A 17802-nucleotide genomic window follows, 5' to 3' on the forward strand; every position below is an offset into this window, starting at 1 on the left:
GTTACTTTTGAAGGACTTGATGGTGGATGAGAGCCGGATGTGTCTGGGTAGTGAGTTTCAGAGTATGGGGGAGGCTTGGGCAAAGTCTTGGAGGCGGTAAGGCAGTATTGGCAGTACAGCTGTCAGGGGCCCAAGCTCAAATTAGCATCCAGGGGGGCCCGGCAGTCCAGCCTCCCTGTATGTGAGCTCCTGACAGCTGTACCGCACAGGCAGGAAGACAGAGGGCCCCCTCCTCACTCCCCTGGACCCCTCCCCCGCCCCTCAGACCTTCTCTGGTTGCTTCCTACTGTGCTGGGATGTCTGGAGGGGGAGGTTAATTGTGATTTTGTATGTACTGACCTATCTTTTATTTTTTTAAAAGGTGGCCATACAATAACTGTCTTTCCCGGCCTCCCCAAAAACATGAGGGCATGACCTTAAAGGGTACCTGTCACAAAGTTGATGGCTCTGGTGTGGTGTGCATACCTAGACGCTGCTGGGAGATTGGGTTCCTGCGTTTTTATTTTAATTAATATGGCTCGTGTATGGAGCTCAGCTGGCAAGCGACGTATCCAAAACAACCCAGTCCTCCAGAGGGATCTGCACGCCACATCAGAGACATCAGTCAAAAATACATCCCATAATTTTTGTTAATGGGGGGGGCCCAGGCACTTCGACTGTATGGGGCCCCAAAATTTCTGATGGTTGCCCTGGGTACAGACAAGGGGGAGCCCAAAAGGAGGTCACTGGAGGATCGAAGGTCCCATGAGGGATGGCAGTGGGATATCAGGTCAGAGATATATAGAGGGGACAGTTTGTGGATGGCCTTGTATGTCAAGGTAATAGATGGAGGGTGGACTCTCAGAATGGTTTGCTCTAGCGGACGTAAGAATTCTCAGTCTGACATTGGTTGATGAATTCAAATATAAGCAAATTAATATCCACCTAAATTACCATTAGAACAAAGGCCCATCATATCATCAAACCTATAACATTTAACCTTTCGGGACAATAATTTAGAGCTTAGAGATTGAACACTAAACAAATGCGGACACTAGTGAAATGGCAAGACAAGCAACTGTATATTACCTCTGATATTACTGCAGTTAGTTCATGTGACACATCCTTATATTCAATCTGAATGGCTGGATAAAAACCATGTAGAGCCAGGCACCCTCTTGTCTTCAATACTCGAATTGCTTCACTGAAAAATTCATCTGCTGTGAACCAATGAGCGGCAAGAGCAGCAGTCACTAGGTCTACAGAAATATCCTTTACAGGTAACTTCTCAGCTGGTGCCACCCTATGGATAGAAGAGAAATATTTGCCAATGTGACTAATGGAATCTAATCCTTTCATTATATCACCAATATTAATAATTCCAGTGTATTACTCACATGTACGACACATTGTTTGCTACAGTATGTTGTTTAGCCAAAGTTATTTGGGATTCACTGATGTCTACTCCCAGGACCTTCTTGAAGTGAGGAGCAAAAGGCAAAGTGTAACGTCCGGTCCCACAGCCAACATCCACCGCCATTTCAAGAGGCCTCCCATCTGTCTGTTGATAGTGGCACATGTAAATGGTAGGTACATAGAATTATCATTTGGTATGTGTTGTTTTCCACTTTGAACATCCTTTTTAAAATACAGAGTTCTAAGGAATAATTTTTTACACATCATAAATAGCACCATAAAAACCTCAGGATCCATAATGGGAAATATTTGACAGAAATAATCATAATTAGTGATGAGCAAACTGAAACTGTCAAGCTTGAGTCGCTTACCCTGGTTCTACAATCTAGAAATGCAAAATAAGACTTAGGACACACTCTTTTTTTCTGGCTCAATGTCTTTTTGTTGAAAATTATACATAAGGGTACAAACCCACTTGACGTATTTGCTGCGTGAATCAGTCTTAAAAATAAGCAGGCAAAACGCAGGTTGGCTTTATACAATTGTTCTGTGTTAAAATACGCAATTGCGTATTTTTGAAGCGTGAAGCTACATGTGTTTTTCGCACAGGTTGTTAACAACTGATGCTTTGCTAACAACAAGCTTCACACTTCAAAAATACGCAATTGCGTATTTTAACGCAGAACAATTGTATAAAGCCAACCTGCGTTTTGCCTGCTTATTTTTAAGACTGATTCACGCAGCAAATACGTCAAGTGGGTTTGTACCCTAAAGCAGTTCCATTACATATAGAAATAAACACATCACCACAGTGCTGTAGAAAATAGGGGACCGGTCTTTACGCTGCAGCCGCAGTGCTCTTCACTTCCCTTAGTCCATCGAAGACTCTCACTCTCCTGGGGAGCAAGACAGTAACATAAAACGCCACTACATTTCGGTGACCTCCCAAAGACCGTGACTATTGTCTACAGCACTGTGGTGATGTGTTTATTTCAGTATGTAATGGAACAGTTTTGTGCATAATTTTCAACACCATTGAGCAGAAAACAGTGTGTCCTAAGTCTTTTTTGTATTTCTGAAAGAAGAAGGATTACATGACCTGAGGATAGCCCCAGGGCTGATTCTAGTTCCTCTGCTGTCGGAAGTGAACGAGAAATCCCCCCCCCCCCCCCCAAAAAAAAAAAAAAAAAAATCATAAAGTTTTTCATAGAGAAAATCAGCAAAGCTGAACATATACCTCTATATAATTGTCATACAGTTACTAAATAATACTACCATACTGTTGCTAAACAAAGCCTACTGTACTGAGTCCAACATTATAAAATGTGACCACATATTACCACCCCACCATAGTTACTAAATATTATCAGCAATATTACCAATATTAACACTACCCAGGTGACAAAAATAATATCGCCACATCCAGTCACATATTACCACCACCCAGGGGCGGATTAACTTTACCATAAGCCCCGGGCTGTTCACCAAGCCTGGGCCCCCCCACCCCACTGTAACTATGGCAGCACTAGCCTGGCTTTCATAGTACAGGACAGATAATGTCATGATGTCCTGATTTGTGCAAAATTGCCATAAAAAAACAGTGATTTTTTGCCAATCATGGCAGAAGTGTAGCCAGGAGACAGTACACCACTGAAAGTATTAGTCTTTTTGGGTGGTCATGGGCCCCCCAGGAGCTCAGGGCCCCTGGCTGCCGCCCAAAACGCCCCTATTATAATCCACTACTGCCACCACCTAATGACCGAAAACATACCACCAGCACCAGAGTTAGTATAAGATAAGATAATCCTTTAATAGTCCCACCATGGGAAAATTTAGTGTGTTACAGCAGCATAGGTATTACACATACTAAAAGGTAAAGTAAAGGCATTACGATTAAGGTAGACAAAGAGAAGAAAAGGTAAGAAAAGATACAATAAAAGAAAAGATACAATAAAAATCATTACACTATTTGAGTTCTTTTTATGGAGTGAACTTTGCATGCGTCAGTGTTGGTTGTAGGCTGCAGGAAGGAAGGACTTCCGATATTGCTCCTTCTCGCACTTTGGGTGAATTAAATGGTCACTGATAGTACTGCCCAGTGCTATCATGGTCTCGTGCATAGGATAGGAGTCATTCTCTAGTATTTAGCTGACCACTGACAAAATCCTTCGCTCCCCCACCACCTGAACTGATTACAGGGGGCTTCCAAGGACAGAGCTGGCCCTTATGATCAGCTTGTCCAGTTTGTTCCTATAGCTGGTTGATATGCCACTTTCCCAGCAGGCCACTCCAAAGAAGATGGCTGATGCCACTACAGGGTTAAAGAAGGTCCTAAGGAGTGCCCCCTGGACTCCAAAGGGCCTCAGCCTCCTGAGCAGGTAGAGCCTGCTGTGGCCCCTTTCAGTACAGTGTGTCCATGTGATCAGCCCAGTCCAGCTTATTATTGAGGACCACACCCAGATATTTATACGTGTTCACTGTGTCAATGTCTGTCCCCTGGATGTCCACTGGACATGGAGGAAATGTGCACTTGCGGTAATCCACCACCATCTCCTTGGTCTTTCCAGCATTAATCCTCAGGTGGTTCCGCTGATTAATCCTCAGGTGGTTCCGCTGGCACCAATAAACAAAATCCCTGTTCACCTCTTTGTACTCCCTGTCATCTTTACCTGTGATGAAGCCTACTATTGCAGAGTCATCAGAGTACTTTTGTAAGTAGCAGGTAGGTGAGTTGTACCTGAAGTCTGCAGTGTACAGTGTGAAGAGGAAGGGAGCAAGAACTGTACCCTGAGGTGCCCCTGTATTACAGATGACAGTATCTGACACACAGCCCTGGCTCTCACATACTGAGGTTAATTTGAGAGGTAATCTAGGATCCAGTTTGAGAGGTGGAGATCCAAAAACAACCAAAGAAATTGCACAAATAGATAAAGAAAATATAACAAAAGTCTTTATTTTAATGTATCAATTCATAAAAACACGTAGAATAAAGTATGGGATAAAACACAGAGGTCAAAACCAGAGGGGGAGGAAGATATCAGTGTGGTACATTGCAAGATTGAATAAAGATTAGTAGATAAGGTAGATGTTAATACAACATCACCATCTAGTGGTCACTATTGGTATGTTGACCTAGCCCTCGTAACTAACAATATACAGAGAAAGTCAAACCAGTAAATTGGTATCCTAACTAAATTAGTTAAAATAAATAAAATTGAATTGAGAGGGGGACTGTATGTAACCCCTACATGGTTTATTCAATCTTGCAATGTACCACACTGATATCTTCCTTCCCCTCTGGTTTTGACCTCTGTGTTTTATCCCATACTTTATTCTATGTGTTTTTATGAATTGATACTTTAAAATAAAGAATTGTTATATTTTCTTTATCTATTTGTGCAATTTCTTTGGACGTTTTTGGTATAATTGTTGCACTATAGGACATTTTTGGCAGGACTTTTGTTGAGATGGAGATCCATTCCAACAAAGGCCAGCTTTTTTTCTCAGTAGCCTCGGCTGTTTCACAGTGTTCCCCGGTTTCTCCAGGTGAGAAAGGGCTCTGTGTAGAAGGTGGATGATGGCATAATCCACCCCAATGCCCGGCCGATAACCAAATTGGAGAGGGTCCATGGCTGGGCTCACTAGAGGGCGGAGATGTGTGAGAGCCAATCTCTCCAAGACCTTCATCAAGTGGGATGTCAGTGCTACAGGTCTATAGCCGTTCAGGTCTCTTGGATGTGGTGTCTTTGGAACTGGTACCACACTTGATGATTTCCACAGTTGTGGTACCATTTCTAGCTTCAGGCTCATATTAAACATATATGTAATAATACCACACAGCTGGTCCCCACAAGTCTTAAGTAGCCCGGCACTAATGCCATCTGGCCCTGCAGCCTTTCCAACTTTGATCTTTCTGAGTTCCTTTCTCACCTGGGCACTTGTGAAGATCAGTCTGGAGTCAGATAACTGACTGTAAAGGCTGATCGTCCGGGCAGCCCATAGGATACAGCAGCGTCTGCTGCCGACGCTCTTATTCCACGGAGCGACGGCAGCAGATCGTTGCCGTATCAGTCGTTTGTTTTTCAACATGTTAGAAAACAAACGACTGCAACGATCAGCCGTCGTGAACGATGTCGGCTGATCGTTCCTGTCAATTCCACATGATGATTATCGGCCGTAACGGCCAATATCGGCCAAATACGTCCGATAATCGTTTCGTGGAATAGGGCCTTTACATTCATTGAACCGGTCGGTGAGAGCTCCCAGCAGGAGGTGAGGTCCCTGTTAGGGTACTATTACACGGAACGATAATCGGCCGAATCGATAATCGCTCCATGTAAGAAATACAACGATCAGCCAATGACAACGATCATCGGCTGATCGTTGATATAGGTTTGGACCTATTTTCATCGGGCGTTGTAGCAGTGCGCGGCCGGCAACTGACAATATACATTACCTATCCATGTTCCAGGGCTGCTGCTGCGGTCTTCTTCTCCCCGGGTTCTGCGCACTTTAGCTTCAGAGTGGCCTGTCAGCTGACAGGCCGCCCGGCCAATCACAGGCGCGGTGGTCCCGGCCTGTGATTGGCTGAGCAGCCTGTCAGCTGACAGGCCACTCTGAAGCTAGAGAGCTCAGGACCCGGGGAGAAGAAGACCGCAGCAGCAGCCCTGGAACCGTGGATAGGTAATGTATATAGTTAAGCAAGGGCTGCAAGGACATCGGTAACGATGTCCATGCAGCCCTTGTTTAATGATTATCGGGCCGTGTAATAGGTCCAGTAAATGAGCGCTGATCTAGAAGATCGCTGCTCGTTTACAGGTATTATCTTGCCCCATCGGCCCTTGTAATACCACCCTTAGTGTAGGAGAGGGAACTGATGCTGGGGTGGGAGGAGCTGGTGTGTGATCAAACCTATTGAAGAATAGATTGAGCTCATTAAGCCACTTTGAAATTGACTTTTCCAGACCTCACTAATGTTCCATTTGTTCTTCCATCTTTCTCTTATAATTGGACTTTTCCTCCCGGATTCGACGCCTCAGCTCCTTTTGCACATTGATTAGTCTTTCCTTATCTCCTGACTTAAAGACCATCTTTTTCTCCTTAAGAAGAGCTTTTATATCAGCATTAATCCAAGGTTTGTTGTTAGAGAAACACCTCACCCATTTTGTGGATACTGTGCTGTCCACACAAAAATTTATGTAGTCTGTTATACAGTGTGTGAGGCCTTCCATGTCCCCCCATAGGAATCCTGCAGCTCTTCCTATGCAGTTGTTTCAAAGCAATTCCTCAGAGCCTCATCACTCTCTTCGGTCCATATCCTCACTGTGCGGGTGACAGCTGGTTCTCTACGTACAAGTGGCTTGCATACAGGTTGAAGGTGCACCAGCTTGTGATCTGATCTTCCCAGGGGTTGTAGGGCTGATGAGTTATATGTAGGGATGAGCAAACTTTTGAAAAGTTCGGTTCAGTTTGATCGGGCAAACTTTCGTGAAGTTCGGATTTGTCCGAACCGAAAACGAACCTTTCTCTAACGGCTGAATAATTGCAGCTACAATAGTGGGAATGTGATAGGGTATCGTTTCGTTTAGTTGCAGTTGATATTACAATGAAAAAAGTGTGTGGGGGGGGGGGGGGGGGAGTGCAAAAATAATGAGAAAAAATAATAATAATAGGAATATAAATATTATTAATAATAATAATAATAATAAAATATGGTGAATAAAAGTGCCAAATATTGGAAAAAAAAAGTTTACAAGGAGGATGCGGCAGCACTTGATTGCACCCAGCAGCAGGAGGCAGCAGTTGATTGCTTGCCTCTCAGGCCAGTATTGTTAAGAGACAAGTTGAGCAGCAGGAGGAGCCAGAAGTTGATTGCTCACCTCTCAGGCCAGTATTTTTGAGAAGAGACAAGTCGAGGAACAGGAGGAGGCAGCAGTAGATTGCTCGCCTCTCAGGCCAGTATTGTTGAGAAGAGACAAGTTGAGCAGCAGGAGAAGGCAGCAGTTGATTGATTCCAGTCCAGTATTATTGAGGAGAGGTTACTTGAGGAGGAGACAGCAGTTGATTGATTCCAGGCCAGTATTATCGAGGAGAGGCTACTTAAGGAGGAGGAGGCAGCAGTTGATCGATTCCAGGCCAGTATTATTGAGGAGAGGCTACTTGAGGAGAGGCTACTTGAGGAGAGGCTACTTGAGGAGAAGGAGGAGGCAGCAGTTGATCAATTTCAGGCCAGTGTTATTGAGGAGAGGCTACTTGAGGAGGAGGAGGCAGCAGTTGATCGATTCCAGGCCAGTATTATTGAGGAGAGGCTACTTGAGGAGAGGCTACTTGAAGAGCAGGAGGAGGCAGCAGTTGATCGATTCCAGGCCAGTATTATCGAGGAGAGGCTACTTAAGGAGGAGGAAGCAGTTGATCGATTCCAGGCCAGTGTAATCAAGGAGAGGCTACTTGAGGAGGAGGAGGCCGCAGTTGATCCATTCCAGGCCAGTATTATTGAGGTGAGGCTACTTGAGGAGAAGGAGGAGGCAGCAGTTGATCGATTCCAGGCCAGTATTAACGAGGAGAGGCTACTTGAGGAGGAGGAGGCAGCAGTTGATCGATTCCAGGCCAGTATTATTAAAAACAGACTACCTCAGGAGCAGGAGGAGGCAGGAGTTGATCAACTCCAGGCCAGTATTAATGAGGAGAGGCTACTTGAGGAGGAGGAGGAGGCAGCCGTTGATCGATTCCAGGCCAGTATTACTGAGGAGAGGCTACTTGAGGAGGAGGAGGAGGCATCAGTTGATTGATTCCAGGCCAGTATAATTAAAAACAGCATCATCGTTCCTAGCCCGACGAAGCGCCGTAGCAGGCATGAAACATTGTTGCTCTCCTGTGAACGCACCTGCCTTTCCACCTTCCCTCTCCCCGCTGCTCCGATGTGTCTGCAATAAGCCACCCGCATCTGTGAAGTTGGTGAGTTTGAGACTCTATTTCTCTACATTGTTATAATTAAAAACAGACTACTTGAGCAGCAGGAGGAGGCAGCAGTTGATTGATTCCAGGCCAGTATAATTAAAAACAGACTACTTGAGCAGCAGGAGGAGGCAGCAGTTGATTGATTCCAGGCCAGTATTATTAAAAACAGACTACTTGAAGAGCAGGAGGAGGAAACAGTTTATCGATTTCTAGGCCAGTATTATTAAAAACAGACAAGTTGAGGAGCAGGAGGAGGCAGCAGTTGATCGATTCCAGGCCAGTATTATTGAGGAGAGGCTACTTGAGGAGGAGGAGGCAGCAGTTGATTGATTCCAGGCCAGTATTATTAAAAGCAGACTACTTTAGGAGCAGGAGGCAGCAGTTGATCGATTCCAGGCCAGTATTATTGAGGAGAGGCTACTTGAGGAGGAGGAGGAGGAGGCAGCAGGTGATTGATTCCAGGCCAGTATTATTAAAAACAGACTAATTCAGGAGCAGGAGGCAGCAGTTGATCGATTCCAGGCCAGTATTATTGAGAAGAGGCTACTTGAGGAGAAGGAGGCAGCAGTTGATTGATTCCAGGCCAGTATTATTAAAAACAGACTACTTGAAGAGCAGGAGGAGGCAGCAGTTGATCGATTCCAGGCCAGTATTATTGAGGAGAGGCTACTTGAGGAGGAGGAGGCAGCAGTTGATTGATTCCAGGCCAGTATTATTAAAAGCAGACTACTTTAGGAGCAGGAGGCAGCAGTTGATCGATTCCAGGCCAGTATTATTGAGGAGAGGCTACTTGAGGAGGAGGAGGAGGAGGCAGCAGGTGATTGATTCCAGGCCAGTATTATTAAAAGCAGACTAATTCGGGAGCAGGAGGCAGCAGTTAATCGATTCCAGGCCAGTATTATTGAGAAGAGGCTACTTGAGGAGAAGGAGGCAGCAGTTGATTGATTCCAGGCCAGTATTATTAAAAACAGACTACTTTAGGAGCAGGAGGCAGCAGTTGATCGATTCCAGGCCAGTATTATTGAGGAGAGGCTACTTGAGGAGGAGGAGGCAGCAGTTGATTGATTCCAGGCCAGTATTATTAAAAACAGACTACTTCAGGAGCAGGAGGCAGCAGTTGATCGATTCCAGGCCAGTATTATTGAGGAGAGGCTACTTGAGGGGGAGGAGGAGGAGGCAGCAGGTGATTGATTCCAGGCCAGTATTATTAAAAACAGACTACTTCAGGAGCAGGAGGCAGCAGTTGATCGATTCCAGGCCAGTATTATTGAGAAGAGGCTACTTGAGGAGGAGGGGGCAGCAGTTGATTGATTCCAGGACAGTATTATTAAAAACAGACTACTTCAGAAGCAGGAGGCAGCAGATGATCGATTCCAGGCCAGTATTATTGAGGAGAGGCTACTTGAGGGGGAGGAGGAGGAGGAGGCAGCAGTTGATTGATTCCAGGCCAGTATTATTAATTCAGGCACGATTCATCTTCACAAAAGTCCGCATCTCAACACTGTGGCAAGAGAGCCTCGTTCTTTGCGGTGTTACGATGTTACCCACCGCACTGATTACCCTCTCTGACGCCACACTACTAGCTGGGCAGGACAGCAGAGCCAAGGAAAACTCTGCCAGTTGAGGCCAAATCTCCAGTTTCTCTGCCAGCAGAGCAGTTGATTGCCAGATGACAGAGGACTGTGGTTTGCTGCCAGCCATGGGAGGTCTTGCTGGTTGTTCACTGCCACCGCTGCCTGAGGGTCCCCTCTCAGGACCAAGGCTTGGAGGTAATGGACTCTGCCTGGTAGGTTGTCTTCTACCCCTCCCTCTTGTGCCTCGCTTCCTTGCACCAGTGGGATGTTGCTGTCTCGGTAGCACCTCAATTTCCTCCCCTGATGATGCTGAGGATAATGGTGCTTGGGGGCGCCACGTCCGATCAGCGACATCATCATCACCACCACTGCTACTGTCCTCCAGTGGCTGGGACAGGATCTCAGGTGTGGCACTGGATGCCCCTCCCTGGCTTACAGTGAACACCTCCTCTGCAGTCTCAGCACGTTCCACCTGCTGACTTTGGGGGACTACTACTACCTCCTCCTCATCATCATCATTAAAAAGTGGTAGAGAATCCAAAGGCAGATCAAGATTTGCCAAGAGTTCCCTGGCAGAACGTGCCCCAAAGGTGAGTGGCATAGTAATAACAGGGGATGGGGCAGAGGACTCTCGCTGACCGTCCCATATTAGTGTGGTGTCAGATGATCTAGCCGACCTCGTTTGGGAGCTTTGGGTGGTGGAAGTGGAGGATTGGGTAAGCCAATCTGGAACCGCTGGCTGCGTGGTTCTTACAGAACCACTGGGTGTCTGGGGTAGCTGCACCCTGCTGCCACGCCTGTTGCCCCGGTTGCCACCGGGCCTGGTGCTGCCACTTCTCCTACCCTCACCGCCTGTTGCAGTCCTTGCCTGTGAAGTGCTGGATGTAGGAAACTTGGACATGGTTCTTTTATTGGGGGAAAATGAAAGAAGCTACTGGCCACAAGGCACAAACTTTCAGTGGCAATCTTGTGGGTTGGCGACACCCAGCAAAGTAGCAATGTACAGGTAATCACAAACATTTGTTTTTTTATTTTTTTTTACTTTTTTGTGTATTTTTTTTTTCCTTTTTTATGTTTTTTTTTGTACTTTTTTAAACTTTTTTTTATGAACTTTGTGGTTGCAGGCAGCTATACGGGATTGATAGCACCCAGCAAAGCAGCAATTTACAGGTTATCACAAATGAACTCTTCTCACTTTTCTCTGTCTATTTTTTATCTTCCTATCTCTCCCTAGATATCACAAGTTTTTTACTTCTTATCTCTGCCTATCTCTCCCTCTCTCTACCTCCCTGTAGCTATCTACTTGTTTGCCTATGTATCTATGTGCTTTCCCTCCCTAACTAGCACGGAGCTCCTCTCTCTCTGATGTCTAGACACACAATGAGAAAGAGCATGGACGCTCAGGCACTTCCTGTTCCTGGAGTGACGTCACACACCTTGATATTCACATAAAAACAGGATAAAAGGGATTATAGGAGTAATAATTCCTTGTATCCTCTTCCATTCTGTGAAAACAATACAGTTTTGCGACGCCGTTGCGATTTTAACGAACTTCGTAACAAATTTTTTGAAAGTTTGGTTCGGTACCGAACCAAACTTTTTGCAAAGTTTGTAACGAATCTGGTTCGTAACAGTTCGGTTCGCTCATCCCTAGTTATATGCCTCCCTTGCATTGGGAGTCCAATGTTTTATTGTCTCTTGTGTGCTTACATACTGTGTAAAACTGGATAGTGTGGATGATGGAGAAGCATGGTTGAAGTCTCCAGACACGAGAAGGAGGGCTTGGGGATGTAGCATCTGCAACTGGCTCGCCGTGGCTTGTAGGACCTCACAGGCAGCCTGAGCTTTTGCAGAAGGGGGCACATATGCAGCTATCACAATAACATGCGATAGTTCCCTTGGTAAATAGATTGGTCTCATGCTCACAGCTAGCAGTTCAATGTCCATACAGCAAGTTTGCTCCTTAATCACAATGTGCCCCGGGTTACACAATCTATCATTCACAAATATCGCCAGCCCTCCTCCTTTTCTCTTACCGCTTTCCCTTGTCCTGTCCGCCCGAAGGAGTTTGAAGCTATCCAAGGAGACAAGAGTGTCCGGAGTGACTTCGGTAAGCCAAGTTTCTGTAAACAGCATCATGCTGCACTACCGAAACTCACAATGATGCCTGGCCAGCGCCACCAGTTCGTCCATCTTATTCGCAAGAGATCTCACATTGCCCATAATGATGGAGAGGAGAACAGGTCTATAACATCTCCTCCTAGCCCTGCGAAGGACTCCAGCTCTACAACCTCTTCTTTTCCTCTTTATTTCCTGGGGGATGTCTGGTCTGGTAGTATGCAGCCCTGCTGTGTTCCTCAGCTGCAGCAGCTGCTCCCTGGTGTAGACAATAGACCCCTGGCTCCATACAGGGTCACCCTGCTATATCTCTGCCTGTTTGGAGCTCGGTGCTGCCATCAGCTTGTGGTATGTGCCTGTAGTTTTGTTGTGTATTTGAACCTGACCTGAGGACGCCCCGTTCAGGGGTGAAACTAGTTGTGTGGCTGTGTGTTAGGTTTTAATTTGCTATTTTCACAGTCACATTTCTACACCTGATGTCTACACCTGCGCCTGGCTCACTTGAAGGGTATCCCTGTCCCAGATGGCCTCTGCTGGGTCTCTCTGTGTTTTCCTATTGCTTCATTTCTCGATTTGGCTGTGAATGACCCGAAGCACAAGTCATCCAGGTGAGCGTACACTTGTTCACCTTATCCTCACTCGCTTTGTTTCCCACGCATTACTGCACTAAACGGCACCCCTACTCTCCTTTCTCTTTTCTATTTAATGGCAAATAGCAGCCGTTATTTCAAAACAACGGCAATTAATTTAAAATAATGGCAATTATTTGCCAATAAATGGCAGACATCCACAAAATTTCATACTGTAGTCTTTCTGTGTTTTTAATCCACTCCTGGGTTTGGTTGCAAAATACTGACTAAAATACTGTGTGGGGAAATAGGCTAATTCTAGATTCAGATACCAGAGAAACATCAAGCCTGATGTGCCACTAAAATGCTTCCCTGCTTTGGATTGCATCTTGATATGCTCAAAAAGAGTATACCAGATTGTGAATTTTAGAATGCAAAAGGACTATGAACTAAACTCTTGATATACCGGCGATTGTATTGTAACCAGGCTGAAAGTCTATTCATAAACTTCTGAAAATGCAATAGCTATATGTGTCTTCTGTATTTAGTAGAAAGTCATTGAAAGTGGAACCCTCTCCGATGTGCATGCTACATTGAGTATACACAGATATATTAGTGTGAATTTAGAATGTATAATTCTAAAAAAGAAACTTTAGCATAGTATACAGGTATTTGGTTAAACAGACATGTCAGGAGACCTGACAGGTCCACTTTTAGGTTATGTTAACACATAGCATTTCAGTCAGTCATCTGGTCAGTAACGGCCAGTCACAGAACGGCCGGTCTCTAAAAAGATCATCCCATGAACTTTCACGCCCCAAAGTTCTGATGCGGGCGCATCCGTGCGTGCCCACATCAGATCTCCCCACAGCACACTATGAAGCTTGCGGCCAGAGCCACTCGCTCCATAGTATGCACTGACAGTGCATTCTGCGGCCGCGATTCACTGAATAGCGGCCGCAGAAAACTGACATGTTAGTTCTTTGCGGCACCGCTAAGGGATCCCGGCCGAAGCGTATACTATGTGTATACGCTCCGGCTGGGATCCCATAGAAGATAAGGCAACATATATTTCTGTAAAAAGTACGGCCGTTGTTGCCAATCTCCACAATGGCCGTTCTTTTACGAAAATATACGTTGTGTGAACATAGTCTTTCTGTGCTTTCAGTCCACTCCTTGTTGTTTTGGTTGAAAAAAGACTGACCAAAATACTGATGGAAGTACTATGTGTGAACATAGCTTTAACATTACATAGCGATAAGGGCAGAATAATTTATTTAATAATATTTCTTTCCATTATACTTACTTTTTCTTTCACGTAGGACAAAACTGTATTAATGACTTCATTGGAGGCTGGAACCATATACTTTTGATATAGTGAAGACAATGTCATCTTCTTAAACAGATGGACTGCCATGATAATATAAAAAGCTGTTGAATAAAAAGGAACAAAATGTACAAAACATTAAAACACATATTCAATTCCTACTTGTTATACCTCTTTAAAACTTTAAAGGGGAAGTGCGGGCACAATAATTTTAAGATATGTTATTGCCAAACAAAAGTTATAAAAATTACTAATAGACCATTACTTAGGGGAACTGCACTTACTACAACATGGCGTATTTAGGTCTCTGTAAAGTTTTTGATTTCACGTCACATAAACTGCCAACTCCTGCTACAGTTTATGTGACGTGACGTCACCGACTTTACAGAGCCCAAAAGAAGAAAAAAGTTTTTAACCGTGGATTCTTTATGTAAGGTGGCTTCCTCCCAGTCCATTCTAAAAAGAAAAGTTAGTTTCTGCCAAGATAGGTGCAGGGATGGGGGGGATCGGCGAGAGACACTCCTGTAATATCAATTTCCTAGCAGCTGAAGATATACTGTAACGAAGAGAAGCTTTTTTGGCTTCTTTTGAGCAGGAGTGGGTGCTGCAATATATGTGGCCAAAGATGGCCCATTTGGGCCAACTATTGAGGACACAGCAGTACTAATTTTGCCAAGACTTACTAAATGTGGGCCACCGCATTGATGCCCTGGAAGGGGACCATGATGATACCCGAATGTATATTAAAGATCTACATGTCACTATTACTGACCAGCACGCAGCGATTTGTGATTATCAAAGACACTTGGAAGATATTGACAACAGAGGGCGGAGACATAATATTAGGGTGCAGGACCTTCCTGAACAGATCCGTGACTCAAAGCTTAGGCCTACACTAGAGGACTTGTTCAATCAGATGCTGAAAGCACCACGTGATCACAGGGTGAAAATGGAAAGGGCTCACCGTGTCCTTCATCCTAAAGATGCTTCCTCATTGCCAAGGGATGTCATTTGCTGCATTACAGATTACTGTGTGAAAGAAGCTTTTATGTCACGAGACAGAGAACTCAGAGACATAGTTTATGAGGGTATCACCCTGCAGCTCCTTCCGGACCTCTCCTGGGTCACATTGCAAAAGCGTAGACGTTTCCGCCCCCTCCTTCAAATCCTGTGTGACCATGAGATACCTTACAGATGGGAGTTCCCCTTCAGTCTTACCGCTCGACGGGATGGCAGGTCAGCCACATTGAAGGTGGCGGCTGACCTCGACCGCTTCTGCTCCACATTGGACATTCCATCTCCACGCTTGCAAGATTGAGAACTTCTGCCTCCGTCCCCTCCTTCTCCACCAGTGTGGACGGCGGTCCCCCCTCAGCAGAAGCGCCCAGCCCCGGAGACGTCTTCCAAGGGTGGACCTCATCCTAGGAATTAATATGGTCCCAGACTGTGTAAAGCTTGCCTGACCTATTTACTAAACCTCTGACCCCGCTGTTTATATCTACTAACCATTTCCAGGTTTATTTTTCTTTCTTGTTACTCCTCACTAGTAGCAATGGAGCCTAGCTTGCTGGTGGATTATGTCTTCCGCCGCTCGGGTTCCCTCGAGCCGGCGTGTTCCCCTTCCTATATCACGTTTTGAACCTCTCTCCATCTTTTTCCTTCTATTCCTCCCTCTTCTGGTTCTTCTCCCCCTTCACCCACTGTATTACCTGCCGCTCGCCCTTACTGGCTTGCCCGAAGGGTGGGGTATATGCTTAGTAGACTTTACCGTGATCGTCCTTAATTCTTGGTGGGTCCGGGTGAGGCACAGGTGGCCCCCCGAGTATATGGTTTTACTGCAGTTTGTTACATGTGTGTGTTGTTATTTGTCTTTGTCTTCCCTCCCTCATGTTTCTTCTTTTTTGTTTCAGATGTTAGGGTTTCTTTTGGCGCATTCTCTCGAGGACAGGAGCGGTCTGGCTGATGTGACTCTTTGGTGGTTGGAGTGTTTCCCTGAATTCTTTTCCCAAGACAGGGCTCGCTGGGACTCTGTCTTGATGTCTTCACTGTCCCTTGGCAAGGGGCCTAGGTACATATATAATTGGTGGGTTCTTTCTCTCCTCTTGTCTGGTGCACCTACTGACGTTCAACGTAAAGGGCCTTAACTCCAACATTAAAAGGAGATTGCTCCTCATGGAACTAAATGACTTAAAGGTGGACATAGACTTTGTGCAGAAGACACACCACGACAGGTCCTCTACGTTTAAGTTTGCCCAATTTAAATTCCCAAATGTATATACTGCTACCAATGAAAGGAAAACAGCAGGGGTAGCTATTATGATTCGTAATTCTGTCCCCCTTCATGTAGAAAGTGCCGACCTAGACCCTGGGGGGCGATATGTTATAATTCAGGGACAGTCCGCGCCCTTTGTCCTTAGGGATGGAGTGGGGGTCCTACGATGTCATCCTGACGAGATAGCCTCTGTCTTCTCTGCTTATTACTCCTCTCTCTATTCTCTACCTAACACACTGCCCACGGATAGCCAGGCACGTACCAGTCTGCTGGGAGACTACCTGAGCTCATGTAACCTACCTAAACTAACAACGGAGGACTTGGGGGTGCTTAATAGTCCGGTGTCAGGGGAAGAGCTGGCAGAAGTTCTTAAAGGTCTCCCCAATGGGAAATCACCCGCACCGGATGGTCTCCCATACTCCTATTATAAGTGTTTCTCGGATATCTTGTCCGTACCTTATTTCCTTATTTAATTCCTTTATGGAAGGACGCCCATTTCCCCCTACCATGCTGAACTCGTTTATCACGGTTATCCCCAAAGCTGGCAAGGATCCAGCGGATCCGGCCAGCTACAGACCCATCTCCCTGCTGACATAAAATTGACCCATCTCCCTGCTGACATAAAATTGTTCACCAAACTCCTAGCCCTGCGGCTGAGTGGTATCCTGCCTGATCTGATCCATAAGGACTAGGTTGGTTTCCTGCTTAACCGCCAGGCAGGAGATAACACCAGATGTACTATCGATCTGGTGGACGTTTTGAATAGGATTAAGTCACAGGGGCTTCTTCTCAGTTTGGATGCGGAGAAAGCCTTTGACAGGCTGAACTGGGAGTTTCTTTTTATGACTCTACAAAACTATGATTTCTCGGGGGCCTTTCTTCAAGCAGTGAGAGCGCTTTATGTGGGTCCTACTGCTCGAGTGAAATTACCGCATGCTACCTCTGACTCTGTCCGGATTCAAAATGGGACGAGACAGGGGTGTCCTCTTTAACCCCTGTTATTCGTTCTTAGTATCGAGCCGCTGGCGGCTGCTATCAGACTGTTTTCTGATGTACGGGGCATTCAAGTTAGGGGTAGAGAGTTCAAACTCTCGCTCTTTGCAGATGACATAACCTGAGTTCTCTGCTGGAGACTTATGGGGTGCTTTCGGGTTATAAAATTAATTCCCACAATACTGAGGCCCTCCCAGTGAATCTCCCAGAGGTTGTGGTCTCCTCCCTACGGGCGGCTTTTCCATTCAAGTGGGTGTCCACCTCCATTCGTTATCTAGGGACGAATAGCACCCCTCTTTATCAATCCCTCTATGGTTATAATTTCCCCCCTTTGTTTCAAGCGATTAAGGCAAATCTTAATAGGTGGTCTACCCTCCCCCTCTCCCTATTGGGGAGAATTATTGTCATTAAAATGAACATCCTTCCCCGTTTCCTTTATTTGGTGGAAACTCTCCCTGTGACTATCTCCCGTACAGCCCTCCGGAAGTTTCAAGGGGCGATACTTCGATTCATTTGGCAGGGGGGTCAACACAGAATCTCGCTATCTGTGCTCCGAGTCGGTAAAAACTCGGGTGGCTTGGCGTTACCTGATGTTTA

The 17802-nt window shown here is 45.7% G+C and overlaps 1 protein-coding gene across 2 annotated transcripts in view; it reads right to left on the reverse strand.

The window, feature by feature from the left end:
• Window positions 1–17802, reverse strand: part of LOC138800934 (putative methyltransferase DDB_G0268948) — a 53259-nt gene that overhangs the window by 12191 nt on the left and 23266 nt on the right. For both annotated transcript variants that reach the window (XM_069983192.1, XM_069983191.1), the window contains 3 exons: window positions 13920–14044; window positions 1377–1540; window positions 1069–1282 (listed from right to left, as the gene is read on the reverse strand). In XM_069983192.1, the coding sequence (XP_069839293.1) occupies window positions 1069–1282; window positions 1377–1540; window positions 13920–14030 (489 nt within the window). In that variant the 5' untranslated portion in view covers window positions 14031–14044. The remainder of the gene's footprint in view (window positions 1–1068; window positions 1283–1376; window positions 1541–13919; window positions 14045–17802) is intronic.

This window comes from Dendropsophus ebraccatus, chromosome 9 (genome assembly GCF_027789765.1).
Source record: "Dendropsophus ebraccatus isolate aDenEbr1 chromosome 9, aDenEbr1.pat, whole genome shotgun sequence".
NCBI lineage: Eukaryota > Metazoa > Chordata > Amphibia > Anura > Hylidae > Dendropsophus > Dendropsophus ebraccatus.